This window comes from Cyprinodon variegatus, unplaced genomic scaffold (genome assembly GCF_000732505.1).
Source record: "Cyprinodon variegatus isolate N-32 unplaced genomic scaffold, C_variegatus-1.0 Scaffold14, whole genome shotgun sequence".
Taxonomy (NCBI): domain Eukaryota; kingdom Metazoa; phylum Chordata; class Actinopteri; order Cyprinodontiformes; family Cyprinodontidae; genus Cyprinodon; species Cyprinodon variegatus.
Window position 1 is genome coordinate 649,045 of NW_015150467.1, and position 27,997 is coordinate 677,041.

General features: G+C 36.8%; 2 protein-coding genes across 4 annotated transcripts in view; one reads left to right on the forward strand and one right to left on the reverse strand.

The window, feature by feature from the left end:
• Window positions 1–7,953, reverse strand: part of LOC107090002 (dixin-A-like) — a 19,231-nt gene extending 11,278 nt beyond the window's left edge. The window contains exons 1-4 of the mRNA XM_015383120.1: window positions 7,690–7,953; window positions 7,419–7,588; window positions 2,242–2,396; window positions 2,002–2,147 (exon numbers count right to left, since the gene is read on the reverse strand). Of these exons, the coding sequence (XP_015238606.1) occupies window positions 2,002–2,147; window positions 2,242–2,396; window positions 7,419–7,441 (324 nt within the window). The 5' untranslated portion in view covers window positions 7,442–7,588; window positions 7,690–7,953. The remainder of the gene's footprint in view (window positions 1–2,001; window positions 2,148–2,241; window positions 2,397–7,418; window positions 7,589–7,689) is intronic.
• Window positions 7,954–18,428: 10,475 nt separating this feature from the next.
• Window positions 18,429–27,976, forward strand: LOC107089936 (chromosome unknown open reading frame, human C11orf57). 3 transcript variants are annotated; one of them, XM_015383014.1, is made up of 6 exons: window positions 18,429–18,507; window positions 18,742–18,818; window positions 24,882–24,964; window positions 25,257–25,397; window positions 25,520–25,573; window positions 26,931–27,976. In XM_015383014.1, exons 2-6 carry the CDS (start codon window positions 18,750–18,752, stop codon window positions 27,379–27,381), a joined length of 798 nt encoding a protein of 265 aa, XP_015238500.1. In that variant the 5' UTR covers window positions 18,429–18,507; window positions 18,742–18,749; the 3' UTR covers window positions 27,382–27,976. The 3 variants fall into 3 exon arrangements, with proteins under 3 accessions (XP_015238500.1, XP_015238510.1, XP_015238492.1); XM_015383024.1 differs by lacking the exon at window positions 18,429–18,507 and adding an exon at window positions 25,126–25,149 and having other exon boundaries at window positions 18,545–18,818; XM_015383006.1 differs by lacking the exon at window positions 18,429–18,507 and having other exon boundaries at window positions 18,549–18,818.
• Window positions 27,977–27,997: the final 21 nt, after the last annotated feature.

A 27,997-nucleotide genomic window follows, 5' to 3' on the forward strand; every position in this document is an offset into this window, starting at 1 on the left:
TTTTTTTTTTTTTTTTTTTTTTTTGTATGAAAAGATATATTTTTTAAAAAGCCAAACTGCTTCATTCTTAAAAAAAAGGTTTCACATATCCTGTCTAGAAAGATGATGCAAAAGCCTAGTGGCGTTACGTTCAGAAACCAAAAGAATGACCTTGACAGGCTGTCAGGGTTTGTTGAAATGATCCATTTGGCAGAAGTTCCTTGTCTGTTTTTGGCTTTAAGTCATCTTAGGCAATAGGTCCTGGTTAAATCTTCATTCTCTCATTTGAAGAGAGAAGTCTCTTTCACATCTACTCTGTCTGCTTCTTCTCAACATAGCAGTCCTATTTACTCACAGTTGTTGCAGAATACTGCTGCCTTAAGGATGCGCAAAATAATGACATACAAGCAATGAAAGGATCACATGGCCAGTGTCAAATAAACATCCCAGAATGAAAAGACCAGTGCTACATAATGCTTCGATGTCTTCCAGTCTGGCTTCCCTGCTCAGCACAGTAGAGAGAACGCCCTTCAGGGTGTTTGATGACAACCATATAATGTCTCCTATGAAGGAACCACAATGCTGATATTATTGGACCTTAGAGCAGCATTCAACACTGTTCATCAGTCCATTTCACTAGAGCACCAGGATAACTGGGCCGGCCTTTCTGATACAGTACTTAACTGGTTTAACTCCTTGAAGGACAGGACCTCTTTGTGTCAGTAGGTAAGTTTTCATCAGAGACAACAAAACCACATGTGGCGCTCCACAGCGCTGTTTAATATCTACATGCTAACCTTAAAGGGGAACTCCATTTTTTTTACACTGGGCCCTTGATTTTACGTTATTACATCATGTTCTACTCACCCATATGAGTTTTGTGTCATTTGCAGCTGTTCTGAAGATTCCCTTAGGTTATATCCAAGTAACGTCTTCCTGTGGGCAACGACTTGAAGGCACAAGCTGAACTGTTCATAATTTATCATTTATGGTACGCAGGCATTCATAACATGTAGGAGAATCACTGTTCCCCAGACATCCGTGTTTTTTTTTATTTATATTTATATTATTATTATTATTATATATGGGTGAGTAGAACATGATGTAATAACGTAAAATCAAGGGGCCAATGTAAAAAAAAACGGAGTTCCCCTTTAACTTAGATTATAATAAACAGCAACTTCAGTTACCCAAACTATGCAGATGACACACACCTCTATGTTACATGTAACCAGGTGACCATATGGACCCATTCAAGTCTTAGGTAAATGCATAAAAGAAACTGATGCATCAAAATATTCTTAATCTAAATTAAAACGGAACTAAAGTATTACTTTTTTCGCATGCTCCACTAATATGGAAAAAAACCCCCAGAAAACTGTAAAGAAGCTTTAGTCTTAAAAAAAAAAAAAACATTTGTTTAGAGTGACCTTTGACTGTGCTATGTAAAGTTATTAGTTAAAATGTGTAGTCCAACTTTCATTCATTTTATTATGTTATTAAATATTTTATCATTTAATTAATCATTTTTATTCCTTAATTATCTAATTACCTCTAAGCCACTGCAATGGACTTTTCTCTGTTTTCCTTTTATGTTTTTTTATGTACAACACTTTGAATTATCTTGCTAATGAAATATGCTTGATAAATAATCTTTCCTTCCCTAAGGAAAGAAAGCATGCTAACCAGACAGTGGGTGTTTTTGTTTTTTTTTTTGCACTATGATGTCGCTGCTCATGTTTGTGTGTCCATTCTAGTATTAAGGGAAACAATATTTTGTATAAATCTGGACAATAGACACTAAGGACACAAGAGCAAGGGAGAGAGAGAGAGAGAGAAAGAGAGAGAGAGAGGGAGACAGTGAGAGATGAAATCATTCAGTGCTCTCAGTGGATCAGGATCAGGTCATGGCCCGGGCAGGGAAGGTAAAGTTGGGAGCCAAGAGGCCTTTGGCAGTCTCATTTTGGCCCCACAGTTTGTACCTCTGTACTGAGACTAAGCAGTTTTATCAAATAGAGTTACCTGTAGCCGAAACACCATCCTCCTGGCTTCTTGCATCTCCTTTTCCAGCTGCTCCTGGTGGGCATCCAGCTGCTCCTCCCAGGACTTTTCTTCCTCCTGCCCATTATGCCCAAGCATGGGACACAATCCACAGAGTGACACATTCTCTGATAGGAAGAGAAAGGGATAATCGGTTTAACTGTTTTTTGTGCATGATGCATGATATTTGGCTCTACAAAAGTTAATGTGTAAAGGACCAACCTGGGACAGATTTCCTCTCTAACGGCTCAGATTTGTCTTCCTGATTTTCCCCCTGGTTATCAGGCTGATGTGGGACTACTTCCGTAGGGGCCTCAGCGGACTGGGCGATAACATATTCCTCTTTGGGAGAGTGGGCAGGGCTGGCAGAGCTAAGGCTGAAACAAACGGTAAGGACGTGCAGGAGGGAATGAATGGATCAGGCAAACCAACAACAGTAAATAACTGCGCTTTATATTTACTACCTACAGGTTGAGAATGAAATCATGAAATTATCTCCATCCTGGAAAAATCTGTTTATTTATAAATGTAATATGACCATAAAAGACTAAATGCTGTCTTGCAAAGGTATACTATCTGCCCTCTAATTTTACTTGTTCAGTTTTTACATTGCATGTACAAACCTCCTCTACTTTAATCCCCTAAATCAAATTCAATTGTCATCTAATTTGTAAATAGAGGCCTTTTGGGGCGGGGTAATCTCATTATAATTTAAGCATTAGGAACTCAGCAGCCAAATTCATTATCTAAACTGGTAAACCATTATCCCATAGATTAAAAAATAAATAAATAAATAATGATAATATTTAAACATTCATAAAACGAAACCATTAAAAGCCCCATCCCAATTTACACTAAAATAGAAACCATTGGGTATAGATGTGTTGCTGTTGTTGTTTTATTAAAGAAACTCAAAAACAGGGAACTTAAGATGTCTAATATTTACAAGCAACATCCAGAGTTAAGGAGCCAAAATAGAAACCCCGCCCAAACACCAAACGTCATGAAGATGTTGGTTTTAGGCTCAATCTGGTCATCCTTGTCCGTCACAGTCTTGATTTAGTCCAGAAATAGTTTTTGAAAAGTGTGCTGTGTTTGGTTGGCCTTATTTTGTCCCACTTCAGTCTAATAAAAGATATTGAAATTCCAGTTTCAAATGTCTTTTCAATTAGCTGAAAATTACAGCTGTTCACCTTTCACTTTTCAGCCAAATGTAGACGCTTTTTGGACATAAATTTTGTCATATTTTTAATGTCTGTTCAACCAATTATTGCTCAGAGGGAAAAGCTTCATCTCCTCTGATATTCTGCCTCATTTTTTTGGAACAACTAATATCCTGGTTGGCTGATCCAAAGGCCCCTGCAGAAACAAGGAAAAACAGGTCTAAACTCAGCACTGAAAACCCATTATAAAAAAGCCATCTGAATTTGACACCCTGCTGCTGGGAAGAAAAAAAATGTTAAAAAGAAGAAAAAAATGTGGCTTAGCTGTGGGATAAAGCTTTACAGAGAAACCAAGGAATGCCTCGAGGGATTCTATTTTCACAGTTAAAAATGCTTCTTCCCATCAATATACAGCTAGATTTAGACCTCAGTTGACCAGACTTTATGCCTATCTGCAGGCATTACTTAACATAAGCAAACATCACAACAGAGAACAAACATTTGTCACTTTAGAGTTCACGCTGCTCCAGCATAGACTAACCCAGCACATTCCTGTGATATCTTCAGCTAAACTGGAAACATGCCTAAAGGAATCAGCAGCAGCATGAGAAACTGAACAAAGAAGCCGCTGAGAGGTTAATGCTCAGGTTTTAAACAGATTCGCATGTAGGCAAAGAGCAGAGGTTAAATATATAATGTCCTCGTTGATCATAAGTGCTCCTTGTGTTTTTGCCTTGGTAATAAAAAACATTTATATCAATCATATCCATTTATTAACAAACAATCATTAAAAAAATTAAAAGCACAACAGTATTCAGTCATTGAGGGTCATTGGGGATTTAATATTGGAAATACAAATTGAAAGGGGTGTCCTAGGAACATAATGATCCATAACACATCATTGCTTGGATTGGGATGAATAAAAGCCAGTAAACATTAAACTTCTCGGCGAATTCCCTGACCTCAGACACATTGGATGGTTCAAGCTACTAACTAGTGACAAGTTTAATTATACAACCAGAATTATTAAAGGTATAATGGAGGATTTTTGCAAATTTTTTAAAAGACTTGCCCTTTCCACAACAAAAATAAAAAATGCACATGCACATCCCTGTACCCACTCCCGAGAGGAAATGCATACAGGAGCCCATTTCTCCTCGTGCACGCTCTGTTTAAAAACTGCTGTTTGCATCGCTTATACAGGCTAACTTTACAAAAGAAGATATGCAATTTTGCCACTAGCTAGTCTCACCACTGGTAAGTGAAACTGGGGACAAGCAAGTAGGATGGCCCTACATAAACATATCACCACAATGATTGACAGTTACGAGGACCACTTATTTTGATGATCCACCTGGAAAAAGAACATCCACCACCACAACTTTAAGTTTTTAATGAATGAAATGTAAACAATTAAGCAGAAATGTTGGTTTTCATTCTGTCTAAGCTGTTTAAAACAAACTGAACAGACTTTATGCCAAAATCTTAGTTTGTCATTATAAAATGTCAGAAGGAGCCTCTGCAACAATTTGTGATTCTCAGTCCAGTTCCTTCTTTTAGAGAAAATGACACCTTCTGTGAGAATTCTGTGTAGTATTGTTGTAATTATATTATACTTGCGTTGCCTCCTACGGTAAAACAAATCCGTCAATAACCAGGATGTCTGATTCTTTTCTCCTTCATGTTCCTTCTCAGAGACATTACTTGAGGTCACATAAAAACAGGAAGTGAGCATCTTATCAGATGCCACTTTAATTATCCCTAAGTGTTTTTCGAAGCGGATCAAGGAACTGTTGGCCCCTGCAAGCTCTCTGACTGCATGTAAAAAACGCTTTCAGAATCGCCTCTATTACTCCAAAAGCAGTGGGTTTAAAAATTATTTTCTGTGCTCAGCTTTGACACAAAAACACAAACAGAGCAAATACCATTTCAAACGGGAACATATGGGTTGAGCCAAAGATTAGGCACTGCATGGGATTTGCAGAGGATGAGCTTTAGTACCAACAGATTAATAGAACATAATAAGCTGAGGGGGAAATTACTGAGCTTGCATATTTGTTCATCACCATGTTAATATGCAGCTAAAAGTGCTTTATTGCCTATATAATAACATTTTATGGAGTTCACAGCCGCTCTTAACATTTTTATAGTAATACATATGTTACTATAATTATTAAGGAAATGTTGGTAAGCCTAATTTAAACTTAACTTTTATTTTTACTTATATTACATTTGATTTACACTTTCAAAGTATTTTTTAAATCAAAGAAGTCAGTAAACTCTCATTAATATTGTCTTGCAATAGGATTTTTATTCATAAAACTTTTGTCACATCTCATCATTTAGAAACCATAATCTTACTTAACATCTTAGAAATACCAGAAGTACAGCATGCATGCATTATAATCTCAATGTAAATACAGCTGTTCTGTGAGCCCTCAACGTTATTGAAATTGAACTACAGCATGAACACTACAGAACACCCAAGACATGTAAAGTATACGGATAAAGGAGGTTGGCACAATTGAAATATACCAACGCATGCACTTTCACCTAAACTGAAACGCCAGGTAGGAAGAGCATTAATAAGAGGCTAATGGTAGCCCTGTATGCAGAGACCTGCAGCTGAACTGGAAGATACTGTGAAAAAAAACAACACTTAGTTGTCCACAAAAATCAAGCCAATGTGAAATAATGACAAGAAAAAAGCCAACAGAAACCTTCTTTGTAGCTTACTCCCAGAAAAAAAGTGGCAGAAGATGCTCTGATCCACAGGTGTAACTTTCTAAAGGACTGGTGGGGACATGCCCACACCAATAATTTCAATACATAGCTTTTGGCAATATGTGGGGCAAATGTCTCAATTACATTTTTCTGCTTTTGAAAAAGGATAATCACTAATTTAGCTGAAAGGAAAAATGTCCATCAATCAATCCACATTTTTCTGGATGGATTGATGGATGCCTGAATGAAGCTGAAATTGTGTACATAGTAGGGAGGCGTTATATATTGCTGTTGGCATCGGAAACGGTTGTTATTCATCCTTTTTTTATATACGTGAATGTCTATCTATAAATATAAATATCAGTGTATTTTGATTATTTTGTCATCTCAACAATAGGAAAGCATTCAATAAATATATGTTTTAGCTTATTTTTGGAAAATACAAAGCCTATTGAAAGGCTTTGTGTAGAATAACTGTAGGTCCATCAGCCATCATCCTAAGAGTGTCCCCACCAACTTTCACCGCAAAGCTATACTCTTGCGCTGATCAGATAAGACTAAAGTGTAATTATTGGCCTAACGTCAAAATGCAATCAGTGAATTAAAGTGAACGTTGCATCTCACCTGGAAGACAGTGTGAAACATGGTAGTGCCAGCATCATGCTGTAGGATGGCTAGTGGTCAACAGAAAGACACCAGAGGTGATAGGAAAATGGACAGAGCTAAATCCTGGGACAAAAGCTGTTTAAGGGAGCAAACATTTGACAGCAAACTTTTTCCTCACTGGTCAGAGGAAATGTCTAGTTTAAAGCATTTCTGTTTATAGAATAAACCACTCAGTGTCCATCAAATTGAGAGTTTCTGTGTAACCTAGGAGATTGAAGTCCAGATATCACCTCTATTCAGTATCTGGCTATTTTTGCAATGAGCAAAAGTTTCAATCTTCAGATAAGAAAAAAAGGGGGTAAAAATATATATATAAAAAACACTTTATTAAATGTTATAAAACGTGGTTTAACAAAGCATCCTTCTGCTTTACAGTTCAGTGCATCATGCTGGTTTATCATATGACATGTAATAAAATACTTTAAAAAAAACAGAACAGCAATACACTTTAAAGTATGAAAGCAATGCACTGTAGCAGTAGTTTTATTATAAAACATCTAGCGTGGTCAGGTCTGCTTTAGTGGTTGCTAAGCAATGAAGGCTCATCTCCTGCAGACACATAGAGGGACACACCCACGTCCACTGCAATGTAAACATGCAGCAATTCTCTGGGTTTCTCTGGGTTATAAACGCTTGCATTTGTGATAAAAATCAGTTATTATGAGTTGCCTATAATTAAAATCCACATGCAATTCCAGAGAGTGGGTTGTTCTGGATGCAGGCCTGGTTCTGTGTATTTCTGTCTCTCATGCACACGCGCCTTGTTGATAACAATAGCAGCCTGTAGGCTGCTGGCGTTTAATGTTTAGAATAATCACAATGTTAAAAAGAAATAGCGCGTCCTACCATTTCATCTGCTTTGCTCCCATGCTGCTGTTTTTGTTGCCTTTACCCTCCCACACAGTCGGAGTTGTTCATCTGGGTGATGCCCCGGTTCTCAGGCAGGACCATAGCCCAAACACAGCCGGCGGCTGCAGGGAAGGGAGCAGGCGCTGCAGGAGTCTCCGCGTCGCACACTGTGTTCAATCAGAAATAACAGCACGGTCAAATCCACTCTTACAGCATTAAAGTTGCAAATCCGAATCAAAAGCCCCAAACCCATTTCCCTAGACCATACCGAGGCTCGGTTCAAGCTGGCACGGAGAGAGATGGAGCGGAGAGAGGGGACTGCTTCTCAGCAGCAGCGATGACTAAAGTCTGCCTGATTTCTCATTGCTCTCACCAGCTCCCTTTCACCAACACAGTGCGTTATTGTTCCTTGTGCATCTTTTACACTGTGGTGTTTTTTTGTTGTTTTTTTTTTCCTGCCTTTTTTGCATCTATGCTCTCATGCTTTTCCTCTCTCCCTCCCTCTTCTGTTTCCCTTCTGTTGGCCTAATCAGTTCTTTCTGCCAGACGTGGCTCTAGCTGTCTGGGTGTGTTTACCCTCCCCCCTTTTCCTCCTCTAGTTTTTTCTCTGCTGCTCTCTGTCTTTCACTAAAAGTAAAAGAAGAGTTTTGGTACTTCTCTCTATCTTTCTTCATACCTCCAAAAGGCTTTTGTGGAAGGTACCTGCAACCATCTTCATGTTTTAGGGGCTTCACAAAGATGTGCCACTGTATCCCATTAGATTGTAAACCAACCAAATAGGTCTAATGTATTTTATAGGTTCAATTGAAAATAATCATTATGAAATATGCATAGTTTGGGCTGCAAGGTGACAAAGAGTCCAAGTTTGGAACATCTAAAATCAACTCCCTGTTTATAGTTTCTGTACGGTCTCCAGGTGCATGCATGGGTTCTCTCTTGGTACACCAACTTACTCCAACTGTCAAGTAAAGTGACCATTTGGTTAACTGGTGACTCTTTAGATGTGGACTTTAGGTACAGTATAAGCGTGTGTGCATTAGTGTCCCTCCAATGTACTGACATTTTTTCCAAGGTGTACCTCAGCTTTCGCCCTTAGTCTGCTATACTGAAGTATAATTATAATTAAATTATCCAAGGAGTTAGATATGTTTCAAGAGTTTTACTTTATTTAGGTGATCATGGAATGCAGCTAATGATAAGCCAAATTTGGATATAAATTGTTTCGCAGAACTGTGTGTAAAGGGAGAGAGAGAGAGAGAGATGGACTGCCCATTTCATGTTGGTGTTATAATCTACACAATGATGGGGATCACAATGTATCACAATCTACAAGGAGATTTATCTGCAGAAGGCCATTGCTGGAGAAGCTGGAAGTTCAAATAGTTCTAAAGCTAAGCTCACACATGGGAATTTAAAGGTATAACTTTTGAAAAAAAAAAAAAATGCACATGCATAACCCTGTACCCACTCCCGAGGAGGAACGCCTAATAAACGCATATGAGAGCGTGCATGAGCCAATTTCACCTCATACACGCACTGTTTAGAAGTTGCTGTTTGCATTGCTCATACAAGCTTACTTTCCAAAAGAAGATTTGCAAATTTTTCCACTAGTTAGACTCACCAGCGCTAAGTAGAAATAAGGATGAGCACGTAGGATAGCCTTACATAAACATACCACCAGAATCATTGACAATTAGTCATTCTTAACAACATTTCTTTTTGTTTACACTTGTGTATACAAAATAATAAAATAAAATCTGTCTAAATTAGGAGGACCACTTATTTTGATGATCCTCCCGGAAATAGAACATCCTCCACTATACCTTTAAGTGGAAGGAAAAACAGTGGCCAGCAAATTAGACTATGCCAAACCCCATATGCAGTCTGTGGGGTAATGTTAAGCTGAAGATAAGAGACAGCAGACCCATCTATGTAGAGCAATTAAGAATCCTGGGTTTGAGTTCAGTGAGTATCATATAATGGGCATAGTCGAGGTCTTCTCCAATATTATTGGGCCCATCTTAAGACCTTATGGATAAGAAGTATAAGAGGGCTTCTGTTATTTTCAGTCATCAATTATATGTAATTAAATCATATATTAGGAAAGGAATCCTAAATCATGCCTCTCTAGACAGTGCTAAGCTCCATGTCATAAAACAAAACAATATAAAGACTTTTTGCATTTTTTTCCCAACTTTTAAGCTACTGAATGTTGTGAGGGCATGTGTTTTAAACTTTTTATTCAATGAGTTTAGTGTGTTTTTTCAGTTAGCAACAAGCACCATACTGTTGCAATATAATGCAGAATTTGTTAATCTATTTTGTATTATTTTGCACTTTATTTTACTTTTTCTACAATTGTCTTCATTGCATTAATGAACAAAGCTAACTGCAGAACTGAAACGCCCTCTGTTAACACTGATATTTTCTGAGCTAAGCTCCAAAACTTTTAAATAGAAGATAAAGACTTTAAAGCATCCCTCTAAATGGAGTTTTAATTTTGGAATTGAATTGAAATACTTGTTGTCTACAGCTTCTCTGGCAATGAACCTCCTCTATAGATCCTCTGGGGGAAGCCTGTGGCGCTGAAGGTACAGAAGTCCATCCCATTTTTCCTGGGTCACCCGTTAGCCTCCTCCCAGTGGGAATCTTTGGAATTAAATCAGTGACATTAAAAACTTATTTTAAATATTCCATATATATATAAAATTCCCTGTGCTTTTTTAATTTTGACTTACATGTATGAAAAAAAGTTAAAAAAACAAACAAAATGTCAGAAATAGCGTTGACTTCAAGGCTTTATAGAGTGGACCAAAACAAAGCCTTATTTCGGCTTAGAAACACTATTTCTGACATTTTGAATTGAAAAAGCTTCCTGGATGGGAGGCTAAAAGTCTTCAAACTTGGACACAAAGTCCAGTGGATTGTTTATTTATTTATTTTTTTTTACTTTTTTTTGACTGACTATGACCTGAATGACTGAGAATCTTCACCAGCATTCGTATATGATCATCATTTTTTTTTTTATTTTAAAGCTCTAGCTCTTTTAGCTCTATTCTATTTTAAAGGAATCATGCTGTTTTGTTTGTCATGAGCTGGGGTTCTTGGTGGGTGTTGAGAGAGGTTGGAAGTGATCGACAAGCCTATTTAAGTAGAAGGCCCCCGAAGCATAAAAAATCACAAACATCTTCAAGCCTGTCTGGCAAGAAGCGGTAAAAATATGTCTAAGCTCTTCTGCACTTCTTCTCTCTTTTGGGGGTGAAAAACACAACATAGAAATCAAGAGTCCTTTAGCTCTCAATCTTTGCAATAAGATGAGTTAATAACATATTTACAACAACGAGGAAGGTAGTAAAAAAAACTGTATATTTAGCCTTTAGAGCGGACACCCCAACCTGCAATCACAGCTCCTCTTACTCCCATAAAAAAAAAAACACGGACTCTGATTCCAAACATCAAACTAAATTAAAAGCTAAAAATCGAAAACCTCTTATTATAAATGTCAGTGAGAGCTCACAGAAACAAAAGATTCACATATATGCATGTGCATTTTATGTTAATCACCCCTCTGAAAGGCTTTTGGACCATGGGAACACTGACATTAAATTGTTAAAATGTTGCTGGTGTCATCAACTAAACTGTGAAGCTGCTCTTTATGTCGCAGCTTGCGCTTCTGTCCAGAGCCAAATGACGGTCTTAAATTCTGCATAAGCACCATCGATGCATGCTTCAATGGGCTACTTTGCTGCAGAACCATGAATATGTATGTGAAGAGGCAGACCAATGCAGCAATTGATCTAAGCAGAAAAACATCAGAGGCCAAAGTGCGGCTGTCACAGACGACTAAAGGACTTTACGACTGTGTCTCTTTCCAATATCCCTCTTGATGGGTATAACCTACAGAGAGTGTGGAGAAATCCAAAAGATTGGTCAATATTGTGCTTATCTGCAGAGTCAAAAAGACTCCTTCCAGAAGATGAAATTCTTGAGTTTATTGCACTTTGTCACATTACAAACAGAAACAACAAACAAAGAACTGCAAGAGCATGGGTATAAAGAAAGGCTTGATTCAGAAAAAGGGCGAAAGAATAGAATGTGTTTGTATCCAGTGCCTTCATAGACAACGCTTCATAGCACCACATTTATCTAACGTTACAATAACAGTTTTTTTGCAGTGTGCGTCTATCAGTTCTGCAAACCTATTTGTGTTTAAAACCGTTTGGGGGTAAATGTATTTTTATAAATAGTGAGAATTTAGTGAAAAGGCAAAGTCAATTATGTAAGATTTGAAATAAAAACAAATAGAAAACATGAAAATATCACTTTGAGTATAGAATTATCACCCCATCTACCTTGTTGCTGAAAATAAAATCTCAGATTTAAAAATCTATGACAGGTTATACACAATTTGAACCCTAAGTTTAATAACAACTACCTGAAAATAATGCTAAATAAATTTTGCCCCCTTCAGAAAAGTGCCAAAGTACTTCTTAGTACCTTCCTACCATAGTTTCTACTGACAGTTTCACACTAAAAATCTTTGGAGCATTGTGAGTTTTCAATTATAATTTGTTTAACTTTACTGCACGATTACTGCAAGACTATACACTGCAAAAACAAGTTAGAAATACGTAGACATTGCTTAAATTAAATGCATTAACCATCAATTTGAGCAGGCAAATAGGAAGGTTTTTTATTCTTACAATAAGATCCTATTAAGACAACATGCACTTGAAATAAGAACATGCATTTTGTTTTTTCTTATTTTAAATGTCAATTGTCTTTTTCCATTGGCTAAGTGTCTCCAATTCAAGAAAAATGCACTTATCTTAAGAAAACATTACTTATTTAGATTTAAATTTTTTCCAGCTTAGAAGTACACATAATACACACAAATACTCAGTGACAACAAACCCTATCAGGAAATGAAACTGAAGACATGCAACTCAAAGTCTGAATTGGTACATCGTACAGATGAAGAAAGAAATGGCATTTTATTGTAGATAAAGCACCAGCCTGGTAAACTCAGCATCTTCTCATGAAACCTTTCAGCCCTAATAAAGTTGTTTTTGTTCTCTCATGCGCTGATTTCCATTCCTTTCAGGGTTACTTTGATTGTTTGTGTTCACATATTAAAACAAACACAAAACCTCAGGCCCCAAGGACCATGGAAATAAAGTTTTGGCAGACGATAATTCAACTGGGAGAACTGGGGGGGAAACACATTATTTATTTTCCAGACTCATGTATGGATGATATATAAGCATTGACTTTGCTGTTAAAAATGTGGATGGAAAGTCATTCCAGCAGTCAGGGAGCCGGGAGGGGAGAAGAAAGGCTGTTTGCCGCAGGGACAACAAGCTGCTAGAAATTTGTAAATCAAATGAGTTGCTAAAATAGAGAATATTGTTTGTGCACTCACAAGGAATTCTGATTGCACATTATTACTGTGCCTGCTGTAAAACACAAGTTATCAAGGCCTTTTTATTTTAGTGACCCTCTAAAAGTATACATTAAGCACGCCTAATAAGATTTTGTCCCATTTATATTTACGGTCAAACTTTATTGAGGGAAGGGATTTTGAATAATTAGTGTTTTTTGCAAAAGAAAAAAAAAACAGGTTTCATTTCAATTCAGTTATTTATATACGTAGTGCCACTTAACAACACATGTCATCTCAACACACTTTACAGAGACAATTCAGTCTGATCAGTTTCTGTCTAAAGAAACCATCTGACTTCATTGAGTCATTAACTTACGGGACACGATCCCCCTGGATGAACATCTAGCCTCAGTAGATACTTGCTTACATTTTGTTGTTGACTTTAAAGCAGTTCCTGACACCCAGCATGCATGCGGCAACAGTGGGGAAGAAAAACTCCCTTTTAATAGGAAGAAACCTACCTATTAGTGTGAGCTGCCATCTGCTGAGGTTGACTAGGGGCTCTAGGAGACATAAGCATACATACAAAAGGAACACTGAGGCACTGATCTATAAAAAAACTTTCTAAGTTAGAAAAGGTACCAGTACACTAGCTCCATAGGTGATTCTGTCTAGGAAAGAAACAAGTAAGTAGATGAGCTCTGAAACAATTGTCATGTAAACAGGTTGAAAGAGAGCTACACTAACCGGCCACTTTATTAGGTACCCCATGCTAGTAACGGGTTGGACCCCCTTTTGCCTTCAGAACTGCCTCAATTCTTCGTGGCATAGATTCAACAAGGTGCTGGAAGCATTCCTCAGGGAGTTTGGTCCATATTGACATGATGGCATCACACAGTTGCCGCAGATTTGTCGGCTGCAGATCCATGATGCGAATCTCCCGTTACACCACATCCCAAAGATCCTCTATTGGATTGAGATCTGGTGACTGTGGAGGCCATTTGAGTACAGTGAACTCATTGTCATGTTCGAGAAACCAGTCTGAGATGATTCCAGCTTTATGACATGGCGCATTATCCTGCTGAAAGTAGCCATCAGAAGTTGGGTACATTGTGGTCATAAAGGGATGGACATGGTCAGCAACAATACTCAGGTAGGCTGTGGCGTTGCAACGATGCTCAATTGGTACCAAGGGGCCCAAAGAGTGCCAAGAAAATATTCCCCACACCATGACACCACCACCACCAGCCTGAACCGTTGATACAAGGCAGGATGGATCCATGCTTTCATGTTGTAGACGCCAAATTTTGACTCTACCATCCGAATGTCGCAGCAGAAATCGAGACTCATCAGACCAGGCAACGTTTTTCCAATCTTCTATTGTCCAATTTCAATGAGCTTGTGCAAATTGTAGCCTCAGTTTCCTGTTCTTAGCTGAAAGGAGTGGCACCCGGTGTGGTCTTCTGCTGCTGTAGCCCATCTGCCTCAAAGTTCGACGTACTGTGCGTTCAGAGATGCTCTTCTGCCCACCTTGGTTGTAACGGGTGGTTATTTGAGTCACCGTTGCCCTTCTATCAGCTCGAACCAGTCTGGCCATTCTCCTCTGACCTCTGGCATCAACAAGGCATTTCCGCCCACAGAACTGCCGCTCACTGGATGTTTTTTCTTTTTCGGACCATTCTCTGTAAACCCTAGAGATGGTTGTGCGTGAAAATCCCAGTAGATCAGCAGTTTCTGAAATACTCCGACCAGCCCTTCTGGCACCAACAATCATGCCACATTCAAAGTCACTCAAATCACCTTTCTTCCCCATACTGATGCTCGGTTTGAACTGCAGGAGACTGTCTTGACCATGTCTACATGCCTAAATGCACTGAGTTGCCGCCATGTGATTGGCTGCTTAGAAATTAAGTGTTAACGAGCAGTTGGACAGGTGTACCTAATAAAGTGGCCGGTGAGTGTATATAATAGCTAATTCTAGTAAAGAAACAGGACTAAACACCTAGAAAGGGGCCAAACTCTATCATATTTGGCCAAAGGTGTTGATGGCAGGAGCCCAGCTGATATTTCTCCCCAGGATCATGATACAGACAAACAGGAACAGATAAGGTGAACCGTTTCAAATCCTTTCTTTGTTATAGTTATTTTATAACTAAGTTGGTACCCATTTTTAACTACCCAACAAATCCTTATGAAATGAATGGGTGTTTTGAAAATATCATCTTAAAACTTAACAATATTGCCTGCTGCTGTAGCTTTCATACCACATTATCAAAAATAAGCCTTTTTTATATCTTGCTAGACTTTGTCACTACAGCTTAAAACCTAGTTATAAGGTTGATAGCTCTGATTTCAGAACAAAATGTGACACATGACTGTAAGATTTTCCTCTAAAATTAGTTAAGAGTATATTTCAACAGTCAACAGTCAACCTGATTTACCAGGAGACGTAGGAACATACCCAATCTGAATCAAAAGAAACATCAATGTAAATCACTTAGATAAAACCCCTAAGTAGTTTACAGAGTAATTACGCACATCATTTTGTGACTTATAAAAAGCCTCCAATCACAGTTAAGACAGCCTAAATAGCCTACAACCTATTTGTTTTGCACAAATTAATCCATCTTGTTTGTATGTTGTCTGCAAATAAATTTACTTAATTGCTTTTCATTAGCATGTAGCGTTTTAGATGAGCGCTGTCTGAGCCTCAGAGAGCCCACTTCATGTAGTGTTATGTGGATCCCACTGAGGGGAGTAGTTTAGTAAAAGTAGGTTACACTGAGTACCTGCTTTCAGAGGAAACTTTGCTTCATTTGGGTCAGGTTTCGGTCAAGAACGGACAAAGAGAGCTTTCATAAAGCTCAATGGGTTTTAGCTGGATTTCAAATGGTTTGCAGCCCCTAAAAGGTTTTCATTGCCCCATTTATAAATACATCCATCTTCCTTTCACATCTTCCCAAATTCTCCATCACTGCTGAAAAATAATATCCCTATGGGATGATGCTGCATTGTCAGAATTTGTGTTAGCGAGTTTCCCACAAATAGGATTCTGCATGCAGGCTGACAAGTTCACTTGTAGTCTCATCTGACTGGCATCTTCTTGTTTTTGTTGTGTCCTATAGATGGCATTGGCTAGTATCAAAAATATACATTCTAAAGATTTCTTTTAAATGTGTTTTGTTGCCTTTCTACTGGGCAAAAAAATACAGTATAGGTTTGTGCAGTTTGTGCAATGCTTAACCAAATATGATCTTAACAAATTCTTTCATCGTGTTTAGTTGGAAGGTCATGTTTTGCACGTTTTCACTAATGCCACGCTCTTCTTTCAGATGACAGACTCAAAAGAGTTCCACCATGTATTGAAAGATTTAATGTTTATAACCCCAAAGTTACAGGCTTACTAATCTTTAACGAACCTTAGAGACCTTCGCAAAATAGCTTTATTTATAACGCAATTGCTTCCCTGTCTTTAAAACCCTAATGTTGACAGTGCCCACTGGTTTTCAGTATGAGGAAGAAGGCAGGTCATTTTTTGGTCATATTTTGCTTTCTTCCCAATGTGCTGGAGAAATGCCATAGAGCATTGCGTTTGTGAAAATTTGCAACATTTACTCTCATTTTCTAAATCTCCTGATGGAGTGGTTTGCATTTATGACTTCATTACAGGAAATCTGTGACACTAATTTCATGATACAAATAATACAGTGTAATAACTGAATCAGCACAGTTTTATTTACTGTCAGCGCTAAATTAAACTATCTTCATTTTGTTTCACAGCGGAATGTGCCTCATTTGAACTTCTACCACCGTTCTCTTGCAGCGTCATTCCCTATTTTTTTTTCTACAGTTGTTTTCTAAAATAGAAAAATCCATTTTCTGCCCTTCAGTTTTTTCCCCTTGTGGATCCTACACAGCAGGCTCTCTCCTTTAAATTCCCCCACTTAAAACCAGGACACGTCCCTGTTTCTGCTATTTGCTGTGAACTGTTCCGTATTTAGATCCTTTCCTATGATTAAATATGAACTATTCAGGTTGATGTGCACACCTAATAAAAGTAATACAAAGAGCCTCACAATTCAGCTTCTATTGCAGTAGTATAATCTGATACTGAAAAATGCAGAATACTGTGCCTCAAATTTTAATACATTAATTCAGTGAAGGCAAAAATTTGAAGTTTATACTTTTACAGACCCATTTTTGTCAGAGCATAACACAGTATGATAAAGGCAGAATGCATGACTAATCCTTCTGTTTAACACAATTTCTCTAGATTTTTCACTTTTCTTTTTCTCAGTTCTGTTCAACTCTCTCCACAGCCTTTCTATTGAATCTAGGTCAGGAGACTGACATGACCATCAGAGCGAGTCATTTTCTGTCCGGTAAATCGTCTTGTGTTAATCTGGACACATATTTGGGACCTTTACCCTGCTGAAAGAGACAGTGCCAGTACATCATCAGATCTACTTTTCTAAAGCAACAGTGGGTTATATATATTTTGCTTGAGTATGCTGAGATTTTTTGATAATTCCTCTTTGTACAGTTTTTGATTCATCTGGAGTCCTACATTTAATCTTATGCTCACTTCTTTTTAGTTAAAGTCACAGAGTTTCATATGATTGAAGTTTCAGAGGGGATATGACTGTGGAAGATGGCAAATTGTCTGTTGAGCCACTGATTTGTTGAATTTGCCTTGTTTTCTGTTTTCGATCATTATCTTACTCATCGATCTGTTGACTCAAAAAATAAATATAAATGACTCATATGAGTCATTTATATTTATTTATTTATTTATTTATTTATTTTTTCTGTTTGATTATAGCCAGATTCTGAAAAACAAATAGGGAAGATCAGTCAGTTCTGGTATATGTAAATTTCTTGCATATTGTTATAATATTTAACCCTTAATTAACCCTTAATTGGGAAATTGCCAAAGAGTTTGATTTCAGTCATATTTAAAAATGAAACACCTTTTATCCCTTCATGTCCTGTAACATCTCATGTTGGATCAAAATTACTGCCCAGAAAGAGAGGATGTCAAGAATTTAAATGTTATGTTTCTTATGCTGATGAAGGTTCTCAGTCATCCAGGTCATAGTCATTCCGTAAAAATTCAAAAAAATTCAAAAAATATCCACTGGACTTGGTTTTCAAGATTTGAAGACGTTTCGCCACCTCTCCAGGAAGCTTTCTCAATTCAAATTATGTTTCTTGATCATTTAATTGAATACAAATCTATCTATCTATCTATCTATCTATCTATCTATCTATCTATCTATCTATCTATCTATCTATCTATCTATCTATCTATCTATCTAAAAATGAACCTTTTTAGTGTTTTTTATTGTGTTGGGGTTGTTTAATATGTATGAAAACTGAAATTATTTGTGTAATAGTGTAAATGAACAAAATCTAATGGCTGTTTTTCAAGGAAGTTTGAGTGGTCCGAAATATTTATTTTGAAAAGGAATAAACTTACTCTAGACGTCAAGTAGAATTTATTTGTACTTTCCCTTTAAGTCTTTTAGGTTTCGATCTTTTTAAACAACTGCCATTGGCTCTGTTCCGTCATGAAACGCCATTTTGACGACGGACAAGCCGTTCGTCCAATCATCGTTCAATTTCTATGACGCTTTAGTGACGCTACGGAAGTAAATACTTTTAGCTATTTCCTTCCTTTCGAGTGCTGCTGAGTTTTAAGAGGTACAGTGTGTGTATATTCGTGGCATTTTAAGGAAGTTTGAGTAGCTTAACGGATAAATGTGGTTTACTTATAGTGGTGTTTAAAAACAAAGTGGTATTCTTAAGATTTATCAGTGTTGGCTGAGAAGCAAAGCTAACAGATGGTTGTTAGGATAATCTGTTGATGGAAATATGTCTGTTTCTCCTCATTCTCTGAATACCGGGTGTGTTTAATGGAAATCCATCTGTCGTCAGGTGTCGCCATGTCAAAGCAACCGCTCGGAAAGACGTTGCTGAGGAACGTCATCCGACACACAGATGCTCACAATAAGGTGTGTATGGCTCCTGGGTTTGTTTAAGGAAGAGAGGAAGAAGAAAAACACAGTATAAAATATCTATAAGCAATTCTGCTTTTGCTGACAGTTTTAGGGTAAATCAAATAAAAGCAATTGGATGTTGGATTTATTTTATTTTTTTATAAAGAAATGTATATTTGCAGTAGTAATCAAACTGGTAGAAAGTCTTTCACCCTCCCATCTGTGTAATGTGCTTTAGCAAAACAATAAACTTTGTCTAGCCCCTTATTTTGCATGAGCATGTTATTAATATCAGGGGATGTTTAAAATTTTAAATCTGAAAAGACTTTGTTTAGAGGAATATTAAAACTTAACTAGTAGGCATGTGACAAAAAACATTCAATATTACTTAAAATGACTAAGACTTACATTATAAGAATAAGGGACCCAAGAGCTTTAAAATGATACCAAGATTATTGTTTTAAGCTAAATATTAATGCAGTTATCAGAATTTGAAATAAAAAAATCGAGGGGCTAATTAGGCCTTTGTCTTAATATTAAAGCTATAGGACTATCCTTAAAAACTTTTCACCAGTTATTGCTTATAACTTCAGAAATAATGATCATAGCTCATTGAAATTTTCAGGACTTATAAGTTGTATAATTTACTTTCTCAATTCTAAATGAAAAGTAAAAAACATGATTTTTTAAATAATTCAGCAATTGTAATAACTTATCGCCATCTACCGACATAGTAGAATGTGCAAAATATGCAGTATGAGAGATTAAAATCTATTTCCATAACCTTTTGTGAATTAACCTATTAATATTATATATCTGCAAAGTTAATCTGAACTTCTCCAATGAAGTAATTCATGCTAATTAACAATTAAAAGATCAATTTTCAGGGGGTTAAATTTTCTTAGGAAAACATTTGATTTGATTTGTACAGTAAAATAAGCGATGACACTATTTTAGTAATCTGAAATGTTTTTTGCAGAATCAAGGAAACCATGTGCGAATTGTCAAATCATGCTCAAACTTCACATAAATAAACTATAGTAAAATATATGGTCTTAAAGGAGTATATGCTATTAAAGAAGAAGTTACTAACCTTTGATTAGGTTTGAATGGCCAAAGTTGAGGTAAAACTTGGATGATCGATAACAGTGCTTGTAGCAATCGGACAACAGAATTTTGAAAACGAGGTTGCACAGGGAGATGCTGTCTACGTCACTGAATATCGAGCACTACAATGCATCTGCAAAATAAGCGAGTTAGTGATTTCACAAGTCTGAACACCACCAACCGCAATGTACAGTGTGGCTTCACTAGCAGTGGTCAACAGTGGCTTCAGCGAGAGCCACTGATCTTGTACCTATAACTAGGGCCCAGTGCCCTCTACTGCTAAGTGATACTGTAAGCTAATATGCTAATGCTAATGCACCTTTTTCCTCCCTGTTTGCACCTTCTGTAACTTCTATGCCAATATGCGACGAGTGAATTTCTCCGCTGTGAGATCAATAAAGCTCATCTAATCTAATCTAACGTATTGTAACTGCTTCTAATAGAATAAAAATCATCTCTGCTTCAACACACCTTAATCAAATAATTATGTCATTACTAGTGTTGTGCTAATACCATTTGTTGGCCTCGATACTGATACCCAATACCTGGCTGTGCAGTATCGGCCGTTACCATACCGATACCATCTGTTTGAAATTGATGTGTGTGTTTATATGAAGAATTGCATACTGCTTGGATGTAGAATATTTGTCAAGCTGCTGCCTACCTTTGTGAAGGAGGAAAAAGACTAATACAAAATGAATCCAGTGGAATTTTTTATTGCCTACCTGGAATTAGTGGCAATAGTTTAATCTTTTGGCTCTCAAAATATCCAATACCGATACCACCATTTTAGTGCAATATCGGGGCCCTGCCCGATACTGGTATGGATATCTATACAACACTAGTCATTACTAGGACTTTGTAGAATCTATCTTCATGCTGAGGATGTAATCTATCCAATGTTTTCGGGTTTGACCAATAAGACAAAAGTAAGGACACCAGCNCCCAAGAGCTTTAAAATGATACCAAGATTATTGTTTTAAGCTAAATATTAATGCAGTTATCAGAATTTGAAATAAAAAAATCGAGGGGCTAATTAGGCCTTTGTCTTAATATTAAAGCTATAGGACTATCCTTAAAAACTTTTCACCAGTTATTGCTTATAACTTCAGAAATAATGATCATAGCTCATTGAAATTTTCAGGACTTATAAGTTGTATAATTTACTTTCTCAATTCTAAATGAAAAGTAAAAAACATGATTTTTTAAATAATTCAGCAATTGTAATAACTTATCGCCATCTACCGACATAGTAGAATGTGCAAAATATGCAGTATGAGAGATTAAAATCTATTTCCATAACCTTTTGTGAATTAACCTATTAATATTATATATCTGCAAAGTTAATCTGAACTTCTCCAATGAAGTAATTCATGCTAATTAACAATTAAAAGATCAATTTTCAGGGGGTTAAATTTTCTTAGGAAAACATTTGATTTGATTTGTACAGTAAAATAAGCGATGACACTATTTTAGTAATCTGAAATGTTTTTTGCAGAATCAAGGAAACCATGTGCGAATTGTCAAATCATGCTCAAACTTCACATAAATAAACTATAGTAAAATATATGGTCTTAAAGGAGTATATGCTATTAAAGAAGAAGTTACTAACCTTTGATTAGGTTTGAATGGCCAAAGTTGAGGTAAAACTTGGATGATCGATAACAGTGCTTGTAGCAATCGGACAACAGAATTTTGAAAACGAGGTTGCACAGGGAGATGCTGTCTACGTCACTGAATATCGAGCACTACAATTCATCTGCAAAATAAGCGAGTTAGCGATCACAAGTCTGAACACCACCAACCGCAATGTACAGTGTGGCTTCACTAGCAGTGGTCAACAGTGGCTTCAGCGAGAGCCACTGATCTTGTACCTATAACTAGGGCCCAGTGCCCTCTACTGCTAAGTGATACTGTAAGCTAATATGCTAATGCTAATGCACCTTTTTCCTCCCTGTTTGCACCTTCTGTAACTTCTATGCCAATATGCGACGAGTGAATTTCTCCGCTGTGAGATCAATAAAGCTCATCTAATCTAATCTAACGTATTGTAACTGCTTCTAATAGAATAAAAATCATCTCTGCTTCAACACACCTTAATCAAATAATTATGTCATTACTAGTGTTGTGCTAATACCATTTGTTGGCCTCGATACTGATACCCAATACCTGGCTGTGCAGTATCGGCCGTTACCATACCGATACCATCTGTTTGAAATTGATGTGTGTGTTTATATGAAGAATTGCATACTGCTTGGATGTAGAATATTTGTCAAGCTGCTGCCTACCTTTGGGAAGGAGGAAAAAGACTAATACAAAATGAATCCAGTGGAATTTTTTATTGCCTACCTGGAATTAGTGGCAATAGTTTAATCTTTTGGCTCTCAAAATATCCAATACCGATACCACCATTTTAGTGCAATATCGGGGCCCTGCCCGATACTGGTATGGATATCTATACAACACTAGCCATTACTAGGACTTTGTAGAATCTATCTTCATGCTGAGGATGTAATCTATCCAATGTTTTCGGGTTTGACCAATAAGACAAAAGTAAGGACACCAGCGCTTGATGGTTAAAGTTATTCTTTCGCACTAAAATAAAACTTTGAAAAAAAGCATCTTTGTAACCAAAAACTTACACTTTATATTACTCTGAACACACTATCTCCACAGTTAAACATGGTGGTAGAAGCATCATGATTTGATGATGTTCTCTTCAGCAGGAAGAAAACTCTTCAGATTTGACTGAAATATGGGAGGAGCTAAATGTAAGAGAAAAAAGGGAGGGGGGAGTTAGAATTTTAGCATTCAGCCATTCAGCATTTTTTTAAAGCAGACACCAAGAGAGACCATTGACTGGTTTGGATTAAACCATACTCTGGCAAAAAAAAAAAAAAAAAGAAAAAAGGCCTGGTCAAAGTTCAGACCTAAGTCCAACTAAGAATTTATGACAAGACTTTAAAACTGTTGTTCTGAGAAATTCACTGCCTTGTCTAACTTAAACCGTAGTATTTTGTTGATAGATCTGGGAATTAGATAGACATACTAAAAAGGATTAGCAATTGTAACTGCAAGGAAAAATTAAATTGAGCTGTGAAACCCAATAAATCATACTTTTCTAAAAACAAGGAAATAAAATTTCGATAAGGGTACACATTATCTTTGCCTTCTTAAGGGGGCTGAATGATTTACCCTAAAATGAAAATTGCGATTATTTCTATATTTTTGCATTTTCATTTCTGTTTCTCTTTGCACTAAGCACAAGCTTATGAATGTTTCACTCCAGATTTTAGTTTTTTCCTGGCCTTTAAATTGTGCTTGTTCATGGTAACCCTCTTGTGAAAAAGGGCTAAATCGTAATTGCATGAATGAAATGGCAGGATAGCTGCAACTCTCTCCTCCCATCTGTGTGGTTGCAAACACACATTAAGCATATTTCTGCCCCCTACAGGGCTGGAGTGATACATTTAGTTACTTACTCCTTTTAAATGAAATGTGACCAACAGCAATTAATTACCCAGCCCTACTTCTGAACTATATACCCTTTTTTTTTCTTTTTCCTATTTTTATCTTTTGAAAGATACATTTATTGATGCTAATGACTGACTCTGAAGATTTTAAAATTGAGATTTAACTGCTGTATTATGCATATTCTTTAAGAATGTTAAATACATACAGGTTACGTAAAACTGATGCCATCACCATCATGAGTGGGGGAAAAAAAACAGTCTGTCAAGAATGATCAATGCATTTGATGAATGCTTTTAAAAATGACGTTATTCTTAACAGAGACTCATCACAACCCACTTTATCCATGAGTTTGCCCAGAGCAGTGGAGAGCTCACAGCAGCTTTGCAAAAAGAGAAAACTTCTCAGAAATAATTTGATGCTGGCTGGAAGGTGGATGGCGCTCCTGTGTCACTTGTTCTGACAAGCTCTCATTTCCCAGCATGCAACTGCATATCATAGGAGAAGCTGCTTAGACAACATGCAGCAGCTGTGCCAGTCATTTTCACCTGGCACCAATCCGCACCTTCAGCTGAGCAAAATAACAGCTTACTGCTACACAACAGAGTTATTTTTACTACAGTTCTTCGATGTTCATGTTATTTCAAGGAAAAGGGCTCAAACATTAATTGTATACTATTTGATGAAATTAAGGTTGGGGCAAAATCTGTTCCCAAACCCCTATATGAACATGTTTTTTTTTAATCCTCAGTGTCAAAGTGTTGCGCTCATCTTTAGAGTTCTAGATATGCCGTTATTGAAAAAAGAATCTTGAGGACTTCACCTTATTTATTTTTTATCTGCTGTTGACCTTGAAATCTCTTTTCAGTAGCAAAACAGTCCAAAGAATTGTCCTGTAATTGCCATGCTAAGCAGCTCACAGTAACAGAGGAATATCTTTGTGTTTAAATCTGCCCAAGTTTCTGTTGTCTCTCCACTGGACATAATACTGAGTTTAACTTTTCAGTGGATTGAAAACCTCTGACCTCCTTTCAGCTGAGCTGAAATTGATAACATCTACATTAAAATTCTGAAGTGGTTTTATGTCTGAAATGTTTCTAAATGCATTGAAAATATACAATTGGCAGCATCAAGGTTGTTAAATTTGATTAAACAAAAAAAAAATAATCTGAGCTGGTGCGTTCTATATTAAAATATTTAATACTAATACAAAATTAATCCAGTGGAACTTTTTATTGCCTAACTGGAATTGGTGGCAATAGTTTAATCTTTTGGCTGTCAAAATATCACCAATACCGATACCACCATTTTAGTGCAATATTTATATATTGTTTGTTTTAATAAACAGTACAACAAATGAATCCTACTTGTTATTTATACACTATTAATGAGGTTGCTCTTTCATAGGGAAATATTTTGAGCATACCTGCTGTCATTTGTGATTTTAAATAAATGTTCCATGAATATACATACATATACATATTGTTTTACTCACTGCAGATCCAAGAGGAGACAGAGATGTGGAAGATGCGAGGCTGGGAGATCCAGATGTCAGACCACAAACAAAACACAGACACTGGGAGGTAGGTGTAGGAAATATCCCAGTGCGATTTAGCCATCTAAACAGAAGCTATAGCTTTAGAAGCTATTGTTTTGTTTTTAGTTTTTAAAAGGTCCCTATGCAATTTGATAATTGATTTTAGTATCATCTATCCATCCACCCTGAAAATATGTTTAATTACAGAAGGACTGACAGCTCAAAGTCATAGTTAAGTATGCAATATTGTTCTGAAACAAGTTTAGAAATTGTATTTGGGAGCTTTTCTTTTTTTATTGTCAGTGCAATTAAATATATAAATAATAACTGCATCCCAGGGGACGTATGCATTGTGATCGAGTGCCAGATCAATCCAGAAACATGAGTGCTGGCAGAGAGCGAGTGTCGGAGCATGACGACAGAGATGCTCGCTACTGGACGCGCAAACTCTATGAATTTGAGGCCACTGATCCTGACAGGTACATGTAGACTTCATGACTAATATGTTTTGCAGCTTTTTGATTTCAAGGTTTCTTTTGATACGGTGTCAGAGTCGCTACAAAGGCACTCATCCTGTAAAGTATTGTGTTCCACTTCACAGATGGGGACATAGTGGCTTCAAGGAGCTTTATCCTGAGGAGTTTGACAGTGACAGGTAAGAAAAAAACATAGCAGCCTGCCAAAATAACTGTAGAAAGAAGATAAAGGGGCAATTATCGCTGTGTATAAAAACTGGTATTGTCAAAATCTTTACTTGGTAGAATATTTGAGAATTAGGTCACAGCTGCAAAGATCAGTTTGTTTTTTGTTTTTTTATGGGCTATATTGACTTCTAGTTTTCTATTAAATCTAACTTGCTAATTCAAATTTTTATCTATTGCATTTTTTCATACATACACTGAGGAAAATACGTTTTTGAACCCCCTGCTATTTTCCAAGTTCTCCTACTTAGAAATAATGGAAGGGTCTAAAATTGTCATTGCAGGTGCATGTCCACTGTAAGAGATGGTCTAAAAAAAAGAAATGACAATGTATGATTCTTGAACTATTTATAATTATATCCCTGATTTCTAAGTGGGAAAACTTACAAAATAGCAGGGGGTTCAAATACTTATATATCGATTTGAGCATCTAAGTGTATGTCCCTCTTATCTTATTTTGACACAAAAAAGTTTTTTGCCCAATAGTTTAAGCATGGTTTACCAAAATCAATAAAAAGTTATCAGTTACGCTCATACTCCCATACAAACATAAAGGTAAACCCTCATGTTGAAGGTAAACCACCCATGGTATACTGTTGTAGTTCTTCACAATTACGCCAGAGAAAGACAAAGATTGATCAGTTTGCTTTGGCTGCATTAAGCTTAAAAAGATGCACTTCTAGCCCAGCCTTATAACAGCTTGCTGCACCCAGCTGGTCAGCTTGCAGAAAAGCTTTACTTTGCCAGAAAAAGGTGAACCTGGTTTGCTTGGAGGATATTTATTCTTTTAAAATCTCTACATGTCTCCAGCAGTATTCATTGTAAGAGAGCCTGCTGTTATTTTAAGACTTTGTATTTTAATGATCTGTAATTTTACCATGATTGTATCCAAAAATTACATAACAAAAAACGTAGTTACACTTTCTAAAATATGACAAAGAATGTTTTGCTGTCTTATATTTCAATGTTTTTTAGATTTTCCTGTTTTTTTATATTCGGTCAAACCAAACCATTAAGAATAAAAAAAATAAGCTTCTTACAAGTATGATGACCAGTTTGTTGTGCTATGTTCATAGCAGTTGAGATTATATCTTTTCTAATCCTTTAAAATCAATCATTAAACAAAAGTTGCACTAATTTGCACTAATTTTCCAAAGCAACAAATCTGATTTTACAGTAAAAAGTTGTGCAAAAGAATATTTGTTATTCTCTCTTTAAACTAAATATGAGGAATTATTACACAAAAAGATAATGTGAAGATCTCATTAGTTTTGTGTTTTGACAGCTTTAATAAACTTTCCTTTTTTTTAGTGACAGCAGTGCTACCATTAAGAAGACCGGGCACCGCAAAGTGAAGAAGTCCAAGTCTGACACAGAAGCGTGCCTGTCAAAACGATCCAAAAAATCCTCCCGAAAGAAGAAAAAGAAGAAGAAAGCCAAGGATGGAAAGAGAAAAAAAGAAAAGTCTTCTAGCAGCGACAGTGGTACAGACGAGAGAAGTGACACAAAAGACAAGCGGAGAAAAAAAAAAAGAACCAAAAGTCAACGCAAAGACAAAAGTGTGAAAACTCAAAGAGATGAGGACAGAAACTCAGGAGACAGCCGTAGCCATGAAAAAAAGGAGGGAAGGACTAACGGTCGCAAAAAGCGAAAACGGGACTGCGTCAAGGATTCAGATTCAGGATTGGACTCCAAGAAAAAGAGAAGGAAAAACTGGAGGGCAGCAGGCGAGGAAAGCTCAGGTGGAAGTTCTACAGACTGAGACGTACAGCTAATAGCCACAGATGCCGCTGCAGATTATTAGTTCACCTAAGCTTCCGAGAGAGGTCTTCACTGACAGACTGGTGTTGTTGGTCCTTTCTGTGTTTGCTTTTAGAGGAAGTAATGCTTCCCCTCAGCAGCTCACACAGCAGGCTATGTGAAAACTAGTGGAGAGCTTTCCTACAGGAACCCTGGAAGCTGGAGCTGCATTGATCCAGGCTTTCCTCCTCAGACCTCAGTCCTAAAATGACCACTTTTAAAATTTTTTTTATATCTAATAGATCCATCAAGTGTGATGGCTTTTGCATGTTTTTCTACCGTTTTCTTTAGGTTTATACATTTATTGTGAAAAGATTACCATGCCTAGTTTTTACATGACCTAGGGGGATTTTTGTAAAGAGAACTTCAGATGTGATCTTCCTTTTTAATCATACATTTTTGAAGTATGACAAAAATTTGTTTTATTTACAAGTGTTTTAAAGAAACCCAAGATAAGTGTAAAGAGACATCACTGTAATAAAAAAGAACAATAATAAAGTTAAAAAAAACATAGAAATTCAGTAAAAGCACAGCCTGTATATGTCTAAAACATTAAATGAATTTGAAGGTGGTTTGGG

Coding starts and splice junctions, on each gene's coding strand:
- LOC107089936 (XM_015383006.1), top strand. CDS start 18,720: ATGGAAATCCATCTGTCGTCAGGTGTCGCCATGTCAAAGCAACCGCTC. Junction 24,965..25,256: donor CAAAACACAGACACTGGGAG/GTAGGTGTAGGA, acceptor ACTGCATCCCAG/GGGACGTATGCATTGTGATC. Junction 25,398..25,519: donor GAGGCCACTGATCCTGACAG/GTACATGTAGAC, acceptor TCCACTTCACAG/ATGGGGACATAGTGGCTTCA.